The 12,347-nt window shown below is 42.3% G+C and overlaps 1 protein-coding gene across 3 annotated transcripts in view; it reads left to right on the forward strand.

Annotated features, from left to right (window-relative positions):
- Positions 1 to 12,347, forward strand: part of DOCK1 (dedicator of cytokinesis 1) — a 261,997-nt gene that overhangs the window by 232,895 nt on the left and 16,755 nt on the right. For all 3 annotated transcript variants that reach the window (XM_014257704.2, XM_005528870.3, XM_088059823.1), the window contains exons 47-49: positions 3,342 to 3,479; positions 5,530 to 5,675; positions 9,005 to 9,203. In XM_014257704.2, the coding sequence (XP_014113179.2) occupies positions 3,342 to 3,479; positions 5,530 to 5,675; positions 9,005 to 9,203 (483 nt within the window). The remainder of the gene's footprint in view (positions 1 to 3,341; positions 3,480 to 5,529; positions 5,676 to 9,004; positions 9,204 to 12,347) is intronic.

Consider the following 12,347-nt stretch of genomic DNA (forward strand, 5'->3'; position numbering starts at 1 on the left):
AGCTTTTAGAAAATACTAAATTTTATAAGTTTTAAGTTTTATAGAGGAAAATAATTTGGTCCCAGCAGACTGAGTTGGTGTCAGCTTTGTGTCTTTGCCTCTGAGAGTGATGCTTCAAAGGAATTCCAAACACACTTTCCCTCAGCAAAGGCTCATTTTGGTGACACTTGTGTATTAAAATAATATTACAATTTGAAAATAGCTATGGCAGCTGATCACATTGTATTTTAATTATTCAGGACTTTTAAACACATGATTTCCCATCAGTTTTGTACTTCCAAAACAACAGGAAGCAGGAAAACATAGAAAAGGGATCAAAATCTATTTTTATATATGAAAATTAGAGTCACTAAAAGCCCTTTAAGTGCTTTTAAATTACCTTAGATATTTCATGCACATTTAGGGGATCCTAAAATTTAAAATTCCTCTCCATTTACTTCAGTTTCCAGCCAGGTGGGAGTCAGCTCCGGAATATTGGGAGAGGGATGTGTATGGAAGCCTTGGAAGGGGCCGAGTTCATCCTGGGCTGACAGTGATGGAAAGCAAAAAGGAGATTTCATTTTTCAATAATCCTGGGCTTGGAGTTCTGTAATCACATAGAATTTTCTCCCTGCTGCATAAATCAATCCGGGTATATGAAATAGGAGCCTGACAATTGTATTACCAGCTGACCAGTTAAATTTCATTTTATTTCATCCCCTTCCCTCTTTCTCCATTGTGCCGTGGAATTCAGGATATTATCCTTCTATAATTCCCACAAACTCCAAGTGTACATTTTGTTTCTGTCTCTTATTAATTCAGATAAATTCCATTAGCAGAGCAATGTCCATTTCTGTCCTTCTTGGTGCTTTTCCAACTTAGGCAAAAAAAGTGTTCCCATGCAACTGCACCATTTCAGGCTGATCTTTTATTTGAACATGAAGATAATGAAATGATTGATTGAAATTAAGGCAGAGAAATGAATGATGGAGGACATTAGTCACTCTGCATTTAGCTAAAGTATTTACAGCACAGCAAAACAGAAAAATACCACAGCAAATCAAAACCTTGTGCTCCTTGTACAGAGATGAAAGAACTGCTGCACACCAAACTCAGGTTTTATGCTCATATTTTATGATACCTTTGTTCTGAAAGATTGTTTTCAAAGATTATTTAATAATTCAAATCAATGTTGTTTTTGTCATTCTTTTCAGCCAAGCAGATCGAGATCCAAAAAAAAAAAAGGGAAAACAAATCAGGGAATAATTTGAAGTTGCAGTGGAACTTTATAAAATTTTAAAATCAGCCAAGAACTGAGTTATGAAATATGAAAATGCCCATTCTCCAAGGCCAGATTAATCGGGAATATCCTGAATGTGGCAAAATTCTGCCTCTGACAACAACTCATGGAGGTGTAAAAGTCCGTGTCATCACCACATTTCCTTGTTTCAGTCTGGAGAGGAGACAGGAGGAATTTGGAAATTGGTAGAAAAGGTGAAACAGAAATGGTAACACAGCTGGAAAGTTCTTCCTGCACTTGATAAATGTTTAAAGATGAAGTGCTCTTGGACAGGGAGGCCAGATATCCTGACTCAGCAGCCTCACATTCTTCTGAGGCAAAGCCATGGGATGTTCATTAATTCCAATTTCTGTAGAAGATTAGCAAACCTGTCCTTCTCCTTTTGTTCTTCCTCCTCTTCCTCCTCTTCCTCTTCTCCTTCTCCTCCTCCTCATCTTCCATCTCCTTCTTTCCCCTTCCCCTCTTTTTCTCTTCCCTTTCTTTCTCCTTCTCCCTCTCCCCACATTATTTTTTTCCTACAAACGTCATTTACTTCGCGTGTTTGATTTTCCAACCTCTGGAGGTGGCTGATCCCTAGGGCAGGTTCCTCAGTGCATTTTCTGCCCATAAAATAATCTCATGTGCTTCACCTTGGTAATTCCAGGTTTTTAATAAGAATCATTTCCAATGTCAACAGTTCTTTGAAATAAAGGAGCCAAGGGACCACTCCAGAACAGGAGGGTCACTGTGGCCTGATAATTATGAAAATTTAGATGTTAATTTACTTATTTAGAGCAAGGAAACTTTCTGGTTTCATGTTTAATTTTCATCAAGTGCAAATCCATATGGTTATAAATAAAAGCCACTAGATCAAAAAATAAAGTCATTATTCTTCACTTTGTAGTCTTTCAGGGGAAGCAGCTCTGTCCATTTAAATAATGCCAAATCTCAGGGAATCATCTTGATAAGATTTCTCAAGTTTGTAATTCATCTGTGTATTTATTATTCTCCTTACTAATAAAGCTGCTCCTTCTGATTGCTGCTCAATCTTATTAGAAAAATCTGTTTTTAATCAGTATTATGATTTAATTATGAATTATTAAGGAGAAGCCTCTTAGCTTGATTGCTGCAGAGAATATCTGCGTTAGAATCAGAGCACTGTGTGGGCTGAAATGGACCTGGAAGAGGAAATATTTTTCCTGAGCTGGAGGTAGAAAACTCTAATGGTGTGTCTGGGTAGCTGTGGGAATGAAAATGTCTCTCTTAAAACATTTCCAAAGGTCAGCTACACCTCCACACAAGGAACTAATTATATAATCCTGTGCTGGCATGGATATTTTCTGACAGAAGCCTTGAAGATAAATGATTATTTTCAGTTACAAAAGAGAATTAATTTAATTTTTACCCACTTCTGTTTTCTTCCCAGAGAAAATAAAATATTTTTTCTAAGGAGAACTATATAGCATCTAAAACTGTATGTTTTATTAATAAATATTGCTCTGCAATATATATCTGTCCAAGGATGGAGCTCATTTGCAGCTTTAGAAAGAGCATTTATTAAAGAAAACATAAACTATTTTCTTCTTCAGGATTTTATCCTCGTGGAACTGGGAAAAGATTTGATATTAATAACCTGGTGTGAGACTCATCAGTTTGGTGTTTTAACATACAGAATCTGTGGGGGCTTGAGAATGGAATATCACAGGAGGGTTTGTGCTGTGGGATAAATCCAGGATGGGATTTCTGGGCAGAATTAGATCTGTATTTAATTTAAAGGATTTTGCTTAACAGAAAAAAAGGTAAATCCTGGAGAAGAGGGGTTTGGATGCATCACGTACAAGGAATTATGATGGTCACTGTGATCATAATAATTAATTCTTGCCATTTTGAATATTTTATTATTGCTGCTATTTATTGTTATTATTATTAGTGTTATAATTACTATTACTGTTGCTATTATTATTATTATTATTATTATTATTATTACTCCTGCACGAGCTCTTTCCCCGCTGTGGGAGCGTTTCCCCATCCCTTTGCTCGGGAAGAGCTGGGCAGGGTGGAGCAGCCAAGTTCTGCTTTCCAGATCCCATTCCTGGCAGAAGGCATCCGGATCCACGGGGAGAAGGTGACGGAGGCCCTGAGGCCGTTCCACGAGAGGATGGAGGCGTGCTTCAGGCAGCTGAAGGACAAGGTGGAAAAGCAGTACGGGGCCCGCGCCATCGTAAGTTCCCTCCCGCTTTCTCCTTTCGCAATATCCGGAATTCCCGTAAATTACAGCAGCTCTCCGTTCCCCTGTGGTGATTCCATTGGTTGGAAAAAGCAAATGTAGGTGCAGCACTCCTGGTTGTTCCCAGTGATCATCAAGTGACGGAATAGTGAGCAGGTGAGAGGTGTTGAGGAAGCCTCGGTGCTTTCATTTCCGAGCACGGGAGCAATTTCTAAAATGCCTGAGTGTGTTCCTTGAAAGTCAAGATAATCCTTCAATTCTGAAAGATTTGGGTTACAAAAGTGAATTTTAAAATGGGCTCTCAGCAGGATTCTTCCAGAGCTGAATGTCACCTTTCCCCAGGTGGAATTCCTTTGGGGAAGGGAGGGTTGTGCTGCTCTGTGGTAGCGTGTGGTTGTACCTACACTGATTGTAGGCAGGCAAGAAAACCACAGCTCCTGCCTCAAGAGTTTAGAAGGATTGAAATTCATGCTTTTCTCATTCCAGCAACTTATTTCCAGTTGCTGCTTCATCCTTAAGGGAAAGCCAAGAATTCCGTGGTGTTTCCAGTGGAGGTTTGTTCTGCTTTTGAGCGTTGAGTGTGAAGGTCAGAACAAACAAAGCAAACAGCTTTTTAATTCAGGATAAAATTGATACTTCAGTCAAAAATACATGGATTGGGTGCTATTATGAGATCATGTTTTGCCTGGAGCAAAGGGAGATCAGGGGGAATTTCTGGCTCTGCACAAGTCCCTGGCAGGAGGGGACAGCCGGGGGGATTTGGGATCTGCTGCCAGGGAACAGGGACAGGAGGAGAGGGAACGGCCTCAGGCTGGGCCAGGGGAGGCTCAGGGGGGACAGCAGCAGGAATTTCCCCATGGAAAAGGCTGTCAAGGATTGGGAGGGGCTGCCCAGGGAGGTTTGGAGACCCCATCCCTGTGGGAATCCAAGGAATTCCTGGATGTGGCACTCAGTGCTCTGGGCTGGGGACAAGGTGAGGACTGGGCACAGCTGGGACTCAATCTCGGAAGACTTTTCCACCCTAAATAATTCTGGGATTCTGTCTATAGAAATGACATCTTTTTTTTAATGGGGACACTGAGATCTCACAGGGAACATTCCAGCCTTCATGGTATCCTTTAACTGATGTTCTGTTCGTGGTCCTTCAAATCCCATAGTTTGAGTTTATATCTGCAGGAAAAAGTTCAAACAGTAATTTATTCCCAGGGAGAACAGAAGTAATTAACATTAATGATACCTGCATGTCAGTCACTTCAATAATATCCATTTACATCATCAAGGAGATGGCTGGGAAGTGGTGTTATCTCTAATTTCACTCTACCCACCAGTAAGAATTTTCAGGACTGATGGAGTTTTATCTCTTCTGTCTTCCTTGTACAAGGCCAATTTACCAGTAGTTGACAGGGTGGAAAATATACCTGTAATTAAACAGCATGAGATTCTTATTTGTTGACGGCAAGAGTTCAATTATTTTGTGCATATATCAGTTATTAATGACTAGCAAAGCTTGGAGAAATATTCAGAACTCTGAAACTGAAACAAAACCAAAACTTTCATGTATTTTCTTCTTAACCTGGTGTTACTCTGTAAATTGTCTCTCCTGATATTTTCCCCATAAAGTTTCTCTGTGGGTTTTTACTTTGGGTTTGTTGGGTTTTTATGGAGTCCATTTCACTGAAATATATTAACAGGGCAGTCACAACGATGGTGGAGATGGATTAAAAAATTATATATGAAAAGATTGTTTTTTAAAGGCAAGATGTAAAAAAGCTTGGAAATACCATTGGAACAAAGGAATTCTTGGAATATGCTTAAAATTATACATCTGCCTGTGAGAACCTAAATATTTCTTTCAAGTCCTTTAGGTGGATTTCCTTTAGAACCTGTTTCTTTGTTGGTAACACGAGGGAGGCATTGGTTGTTATTAATTTATTAATGATACCAAACTCTACCTGGAGGAAAATCCTTCCCACGTTCCCTTTGGCACGGGGCTCTCGGATTTTTGGGGATTTAAGCAGTAAGATCTGGCATTTCTTGGCTGCAGCTGTCCAGCCTGGATGAGCGGCGGGGCAGCCGGCCCCGCTCCATGGTCCGCTCCTTCACCATGCCCTCGTCATCCCGGCCCCTGTCCGTGGCCTCCGTGTCCTCGCTCTCCTCGGACAGCACTCCCTCCCGGCCCGGCTCCGACGGGTGAGTGGGGAATCCTCAGCCAGGGATGGTCCCTGGAGCGTCCTGGGGTGTGAGGGTGGTCAGCATTCCCAGAGCTCGGAGCTGGAAACAGCTGGGGGGGCTCACCTGGAGAGGAGAAGCTCCAGGGAGAGCTCAGAGCCCCTGCCAGGGCCTGAAGGGGCTCCAGGAGAGCTGGAGAGGGACTGGGGACAAGGGATGGAGGGACAGGACACAGGGAATGGCTCCCAGTGCCAGAGGGCAGGGCTGGATGGGATTTGGGGCAGGAATTGTTCCTGGCAGGGTGGGCAGGCCCTGGCACAGGTGCCCAGAGCAGCTGGGGCTGCCCCTGGATCCCTGGCAGTGCCCAAGGCCAGGCTGGACATTGGGGCTGGAGCAGCTGGGACAGGGGAAGGTGTCCCTGCCATGGCACTGGATGAATTTTAAGGTCCCTTCCATCCCAAACCATCCCATGATTTTTTGAAGTGACAGCCTAATATTGGCTAAAAAACCCCAACCTTCAGAGACATTTCTCTCAAGGTCTCTTGTTCTGTAACCTAGATAAACACAATGCTCTTTTTTTGCCCTCTAAGCATTCAAACACCACCAAAAACCCCAAAGAGGAGATGAGTTTCCCCTTTTCAGAGTGTCACAGGTGTGAGTGCAGGAGGGATGCAGCCAGCCCTGTCCCAGGAGCCCGGGGCAGGATTACCTGGTTGCTCAATCACTGCTGCTCACTTCGGCTGCCAGAGGAAAAGCTGCTTATGGCAAGATTGTACTTCAAGACTTATCAAGATATTTCACATGAGAACTGGGAGTTCTGTTGATAAGCCCTGTCTCACAGTCGTATCCCTCAAAGAACAAAATAATCTGTTTGCTGTCTGGGCTTTCCATGCAGCCTCAGAAGTCCCGTCTCTCTCTTCCTCCCCTCAGGCACCCCTGTAATCCAGAAATGCAATATTTGACCCAGGCAGCAGTTTTTTAAAGCCTTCTGAAGGGCTGCTGATTTACAGGGATGTGCTGGAAACTCCTGTGCACCTTCAGAGGGGAATTGTTACCTGGCTAGAGACTAAGGGTATCAAGTAAAATTAAATCCAGCACCTGAGAACCAACAGGATGCTTGCCTTGATTACAAAGAGATTATTTAGTCATTGGGAGGAGCTGTGAACTGAGCACAACCCAGCTCTCACTCCACTGCCCTCTGGAATGTTTTCACACATTGGTGGGACAGCAGAGATCCTGAGTTTTCACTAATTCTAAACAAAGTTGTCTTGCTGGAACTTGGGCAGAACAACCATCCCAAAGAGCAGCTTTGTTTTATCTCAGAAGAAAAATATCGATTCTTTCCCTGCCTCTTTCTGGTTTTCCCTTCAAAATCTTTACATGTATTTTGCTTTTTCATTGGGTATTAGTTTGTTCAGGTTCACCTCTCAGCTGTGTTATGGGAGGTGTCACATTGCAGTTTTTGAGGATCTGAGTCTCCTCAAAGTGGATTTTTACAAAGATCCCACAACGATCCTGGTGCAGCTCAGCTCCTGCTATGAGCCCAGGGCAATACAGGAAAATAGAATGAACAACTCTTGGCACTGAGAAGACCTGAAAATACCCCTCATTTGTTTGATCAGTGGAGAAGGTTAAGAAAAATCATCAGTTGTAAACAGTAGCATGAAAAACCTCAAAAATTCAGGTGGCTGTAAAATCACATGGGGGGTTTGGCACTGCTCACCTGGCTGAAGTTCCCTCCTGTTCCTGCTGTAGTTGGTGGGGTTTATGGTCAGTTCTCCTCTTGTCTCTCCATGTCTCTTCAAAAATTAAATTTGAGAATAGAGATGAAGCTAAAAAACAATTAAATATGAATCTAAAGGAGTGTCTTATCCAAATCACACAATTTCTATTTAATGCCGTTTCCAGCTCCTGCTCTGGAGCTTTAAAACAGCAAAGACTCAAAGCAGACTTTCACACAGGACGTGTTTTACAACTCCCAACTCTATGTATAAATAAAACTGGCTTTAAAAAACGGCCTTGGGTTTAAAATGTGCTTAAAATGTGACTAAGCAATACAAAAGTGAGCACTTGCACTCAGTGGTTGGAAGCAGGAGAATCCCGGGGTCCGGTGGGATTTGTCAGCTCCTGGCAATCCCAAAGTGCTTCCAGCTGGAGCACAGTGTGCTGACCCATTTTAGCACAGATTCATTAATAATCCAAATAATTAATAGCCCTAATATCATGCTTGGAAGGGAAGCAATTCATCATTGTCTGAAGGATGGAAATTCCTCTTGGAAATTTGCAGTCAGCCTTGGAGGTGCTGCTACCGCCCAGCCCAAAATTATACAACTCAGTCCCTAAAAAGTCCTAGTGCTGGGAGAGCTGGGCTCTGCTCTGGGCTCTGTCACTGAAGTTCTTTGTGTCCCTGGGCAAATTGTTGCCTTCCCTTTTCCCTGTCTGTAAAATGGGATGAACAAACTCGTGGATTTGTTCCCAAGAGGGATTCAGGCCTGGGGAAATGGCTCAGGGGCTGCTGTTGCAGGTGCTGCTTTGAGCATCTTCCCATCAAATGAGCTGATGCAGAGTGGAAACAATAACAAAAAATAACAATAATTTGGGATATTGCTGCTGGATATTGCTGCTAATGGTGGGGTTTAGGATAATGTCACTGCAAATTGTCTGAAATATGAATATTCCAGTATTTCACAGCAAAGACTGTGGCCTGTACCTGCATGGACCCCATGGCATGGGAATTGCTTTTCCAGTGTTAAAACATGTCCTTTGGGAATTTTTGATTTGGTTTTGCTTTTGTAATATGATGGTTTGAGATAGTCTTAAAATCTGCCAGCGTGATTTTGCCTAGGTGTGATCTTAGTGGGTTTTTTTCGTTTGTAATATAAAATAAATCATAAAATACTTTAGCTAAGAGTGCTTCATCTCTGGAAGTGCTGCCTCATCCCTGGAAGTGTCCAAGGGCAGGTTGGAGCACCTTGGAAATAGTGGAAGTTGTCCCTGCCCATGGCAAGGGGTGGGACCGGAGTTTCCAGGTGCCACAGCGTGGAGAGTGGCAGTGCTGAATGAGAAACCCATTTTTTATGTGAAATTCAGGAGTTTGTGCAGCCAGAAACCAATAAATTTACTGCAGAGCAGGGAAACCTGCAGCTCCGCTTCTCCAGCAGCTCTGCAGTAATTTTTATTAAAAGACAATTATGATTGTTGTGACCTTCTGCCCCCTGCTTCTCCCTCTAATGAGTTTTCCTGGATTAGCAAAGCCTCATTAACTCAAGTGAGACTTTGGGAAATATGTAAATAAAAATTAGTTGTTTTGAAAACACTGTTTTATTGATCTGAGCAACATTTTTCTTTAGGTTCGTGCTGGAGCCCCTCCTGCCAAAAAAGATGCATTCTAGGTCGCAAGATAAATTGGACAAGGATGACCTAGATAAAGATAAAAAGGAGAAGAAGAAGGAGAAGAGGAACAGCAAGCATCAAGAGATATTTGATAAAGAATTTAAATCTACTGATATTTCTCTGCAGCAGGCTGAAGCAGTGATCCTTTCAGAAACGGTAACTTTATTAGCAAGGAAAGCTTTATCTAATTCTGAGCCTGTTCTCTCTCTTTGGAAATCAAAATGTTGATTTTTACCGTTTATTTCCTTTGCAGGCCAGCAATAACTCTGAGGGGATATACCACAGTGTTAATATACATGCTAATGAATCAAAAATACAGATTGGATTTACAGTGGGGAAAAGATCCTCTGAAAATCTTCACCCAAAGCTCTGTGTGACTATTTGATAAGGGAGCAGATGGCATAGCATAGCCAAAATAAATGCTGCCATCCCAGCAGCCTTTGGAATTGCTGGTTCCCAGTAGATTGGGATGGATTTGCCCATATTGCAGCTGCAGGACAGTGTTTGGTGGGATATTCCAAGGTCATTCCGTCGGCGCTTTGCATGTCCTTGAAGGGCTGTTGGGAGCAGAAAATCCTGAGCGGTTCCTCTGTGTAAGGACATTAAAACCAGGGCATATCTCCTTTAAACCCTCTCTTCTTGGCTTACATTTAATTCACTGGAACTATCCTCAAGGCTTAGGTAACCCAAGAAGTTGGAGCTGGGAAATTGAAAGCAGGGATGTCTAAAGCTGGAGCAGGGAGAGCGTGAACTGACTGTGACCTCCAAATCTCTGCCTGGACACCTGTTTGGAGGCCAAGAATTAAAAATTGCCTCCCAGAAATAAATGGAATGTTCTTTTCAAGATCTGTACAAGTACTTGTAGAGACAGCTTTGCACTCAACAGTCTCGTTGGTGCTGTGTCATTGACATTGGATTTTGAAATGATTTCTCTCTCACCTGTGATGACTGGATCCTTTAATTCTTTCTCTTTGTTATTTATAGGAAGATATTACTTAAATGTTCAGCCACACTTCCTTTGTTTTCTGGATTTTGCCCTCCTTTTCCACCCAGAGATGAGTTAATCTCTCCCATGTGTCTTGGGACATCCTTAAAAATCAGAGTTCTTGTGTTTGATATGCCCAGTCAGAAACTCCAGTTAAATCCCATCTGGGGCTCTCAGGCCCAGATGAAACCCCTTTGAAACCAATGAGTTTTTCCATTGACTCCAGTAAACTTTGCATGAGCTTTGATTTGATTAAATGGAGGTTTCTGCTGCCAGAGCCAGCCAGGTCAGCATCATTTTGCACAGATTTCCACATCTCATGATTTTGCTGCCATGCATTTCGCATTGCACCTTGCAGCAGTTGTGTTTTGACTGCTTGAGGTCTGGGATCACCGTGGCAGAACTTCCACTGGCATCTCCCAAATCCCAGATGGACCAGCAGAGCTCGTGGGATGTCACAGAAGAAGCAAATTGTATTTCAGGGCAGCTGAGCCAGTTGGAGCAGGTGGGAGGCATCCAAGGATGCTGAGGAGCCGGCTCACGTCACTGCGGGGTCACTGTCAGCTCTCAGAGGTCTTGCACATTGGAAAAGCTTAGTTTTAACTGGAAAAATGCAAATTCTAGCTGAGAAGGAGGGCAAGATAAACCTCTCAGGGCATATTCCCATTTAGCATCTGAGGAGCAAAAATCAGCAAAGCCCAACATGGTTGGACTCCAGTTTTCCCAATCTTCCCAGTCAGGAGCTTTCAGTGGCTGGCTGGTGTGAGCAATATTCCCCTGGTTGTGGAGAGGGAGGGAAATTAATTGTCAGAAGTGGTTACATAGAGTTACTTTGAGCTTCTTCAAGTCCACAGATCAATAGTATGAAAAGGAGTTTGCTGTTGAGAGAAAAACTCTCCCTTTTCAGCCTCTGCAGAAGCCTTGGTGAGCTCCAAGCCGACCGAGTCGATTTGGAACGTTTGGTGTGAGTGGGGTTCATTTTTAGGTGAAGCAGAAGAAACTCTTTTGAGATCAGTTTACACGAGTGCTTGCCCAATTCCCACTGCTGTCTTCTGGAATTTTGAACAGATAATATCAAGGAGGAGTTTAAAGATAAAATTTGTCTTATAATTTTTGTGTGCTGGAGGCATCCCCTGTTAATGATACGAAGGGAAATTCAGTAGGAATTCAGCTTTTCCAGTGTTCAGCATTTGTATACAAGTTCCCTTTTTAAGCTGAAATTACTCCCAAAGCTCTTCACCACTGTGCTATATGAAGAAAAAGATACTTTGCTTTTTCCTGCATGAAGAACTTGGAAGAAGAAAGTTTGCTGGATTAAAGATGGAGAGGGAAAAAAGATTTTTTTTAAAAAAAAAGTACAGATTTGACTAGAAATGGAAATTAAACTGTAAAAAGTTTATAAAGTGACACTTTAGTAATTAATACTTCTAGTTACTAATTTTTTTATTAAAGATACTGGATTCATTCTACTGAGAATTTTACAGCTCATTGTGCTGTCACTCATTCAATTAAAACCTTTCAGTTATTTGGTGAATTTTTTAACAGATTCTTAGTTCTGACTTCTGAAATATTTGGAGATTTTACAGCAGAAGACAAATTTCCAGAGAATATCAAGTGGGAGAAATGCCAGTGGCCATCCCCATGTCTGCAGAGCTCCTGCTGCTCTTCCCAACAATGATGTAGTCCAAAGAAATGGGATCTTCTTTTTTCCAATCAAATGAATCACCATGGAAGAACATGGGGAAATTCTAAAACCACAGAATTATTTCACGGAGCTTTTAGATTTGCATGGAAAAGGAGCATTCAGAGGCTGTTTAATTGCATGGTTTAAATACTCTTCCCCAAATTTCACTGCACTCACCATGAATTTATTGACTGCTCAAACCCCAGGCCTTAATTACATAAAACAACAAAGATAAATGAAGCACTTGAGTATGTGAAGATGATCAGGAATCTTCATCATTTCCTAGAGATTTATTATCTCCTTTTAAGTATGACATCAACTTCTTTGCCATGAATTGTCCTTGTTAGTGCTTTGATCCCAGGAGCTGAGAGCACAGCCAGCTGAGGCCAGGAATTAACAGAGCACTGGGAGGCTGCTGCTGGAAATCAGAGCAGGCTGAGTTTTATTGATCTGCTGCTGCCTAACATCACTCACCATTGATCTGCCCTTCGTTACACCAGGGAAAATTAGCCATGGCTTCATTATGGATCGGTGGCCTCCCAAGAGCTAATATTCCTCAGCAGATCTGGGATTTGTGAGGAGGCCCAAGATTGTCAGTCACAGGAGAAGTTCACCTTTATTTCAGGAATTA

The sequence above is a fragment of the Pseudopodoces humilis genome, chromosome 9 (assembly GCF_049639895.1).
Source record: "Pseudopodoces humilis isolate 2021_Gansu_Grassland_sample_001 chromosome 9, ASM4963989v1, whole genome shotgun sequence".
NCBI lineage: Eukaryota > Metazoa > Chordata > Aves > Passeriformes > Paridae > Pseudopodoces > Pseudopodoces humilis.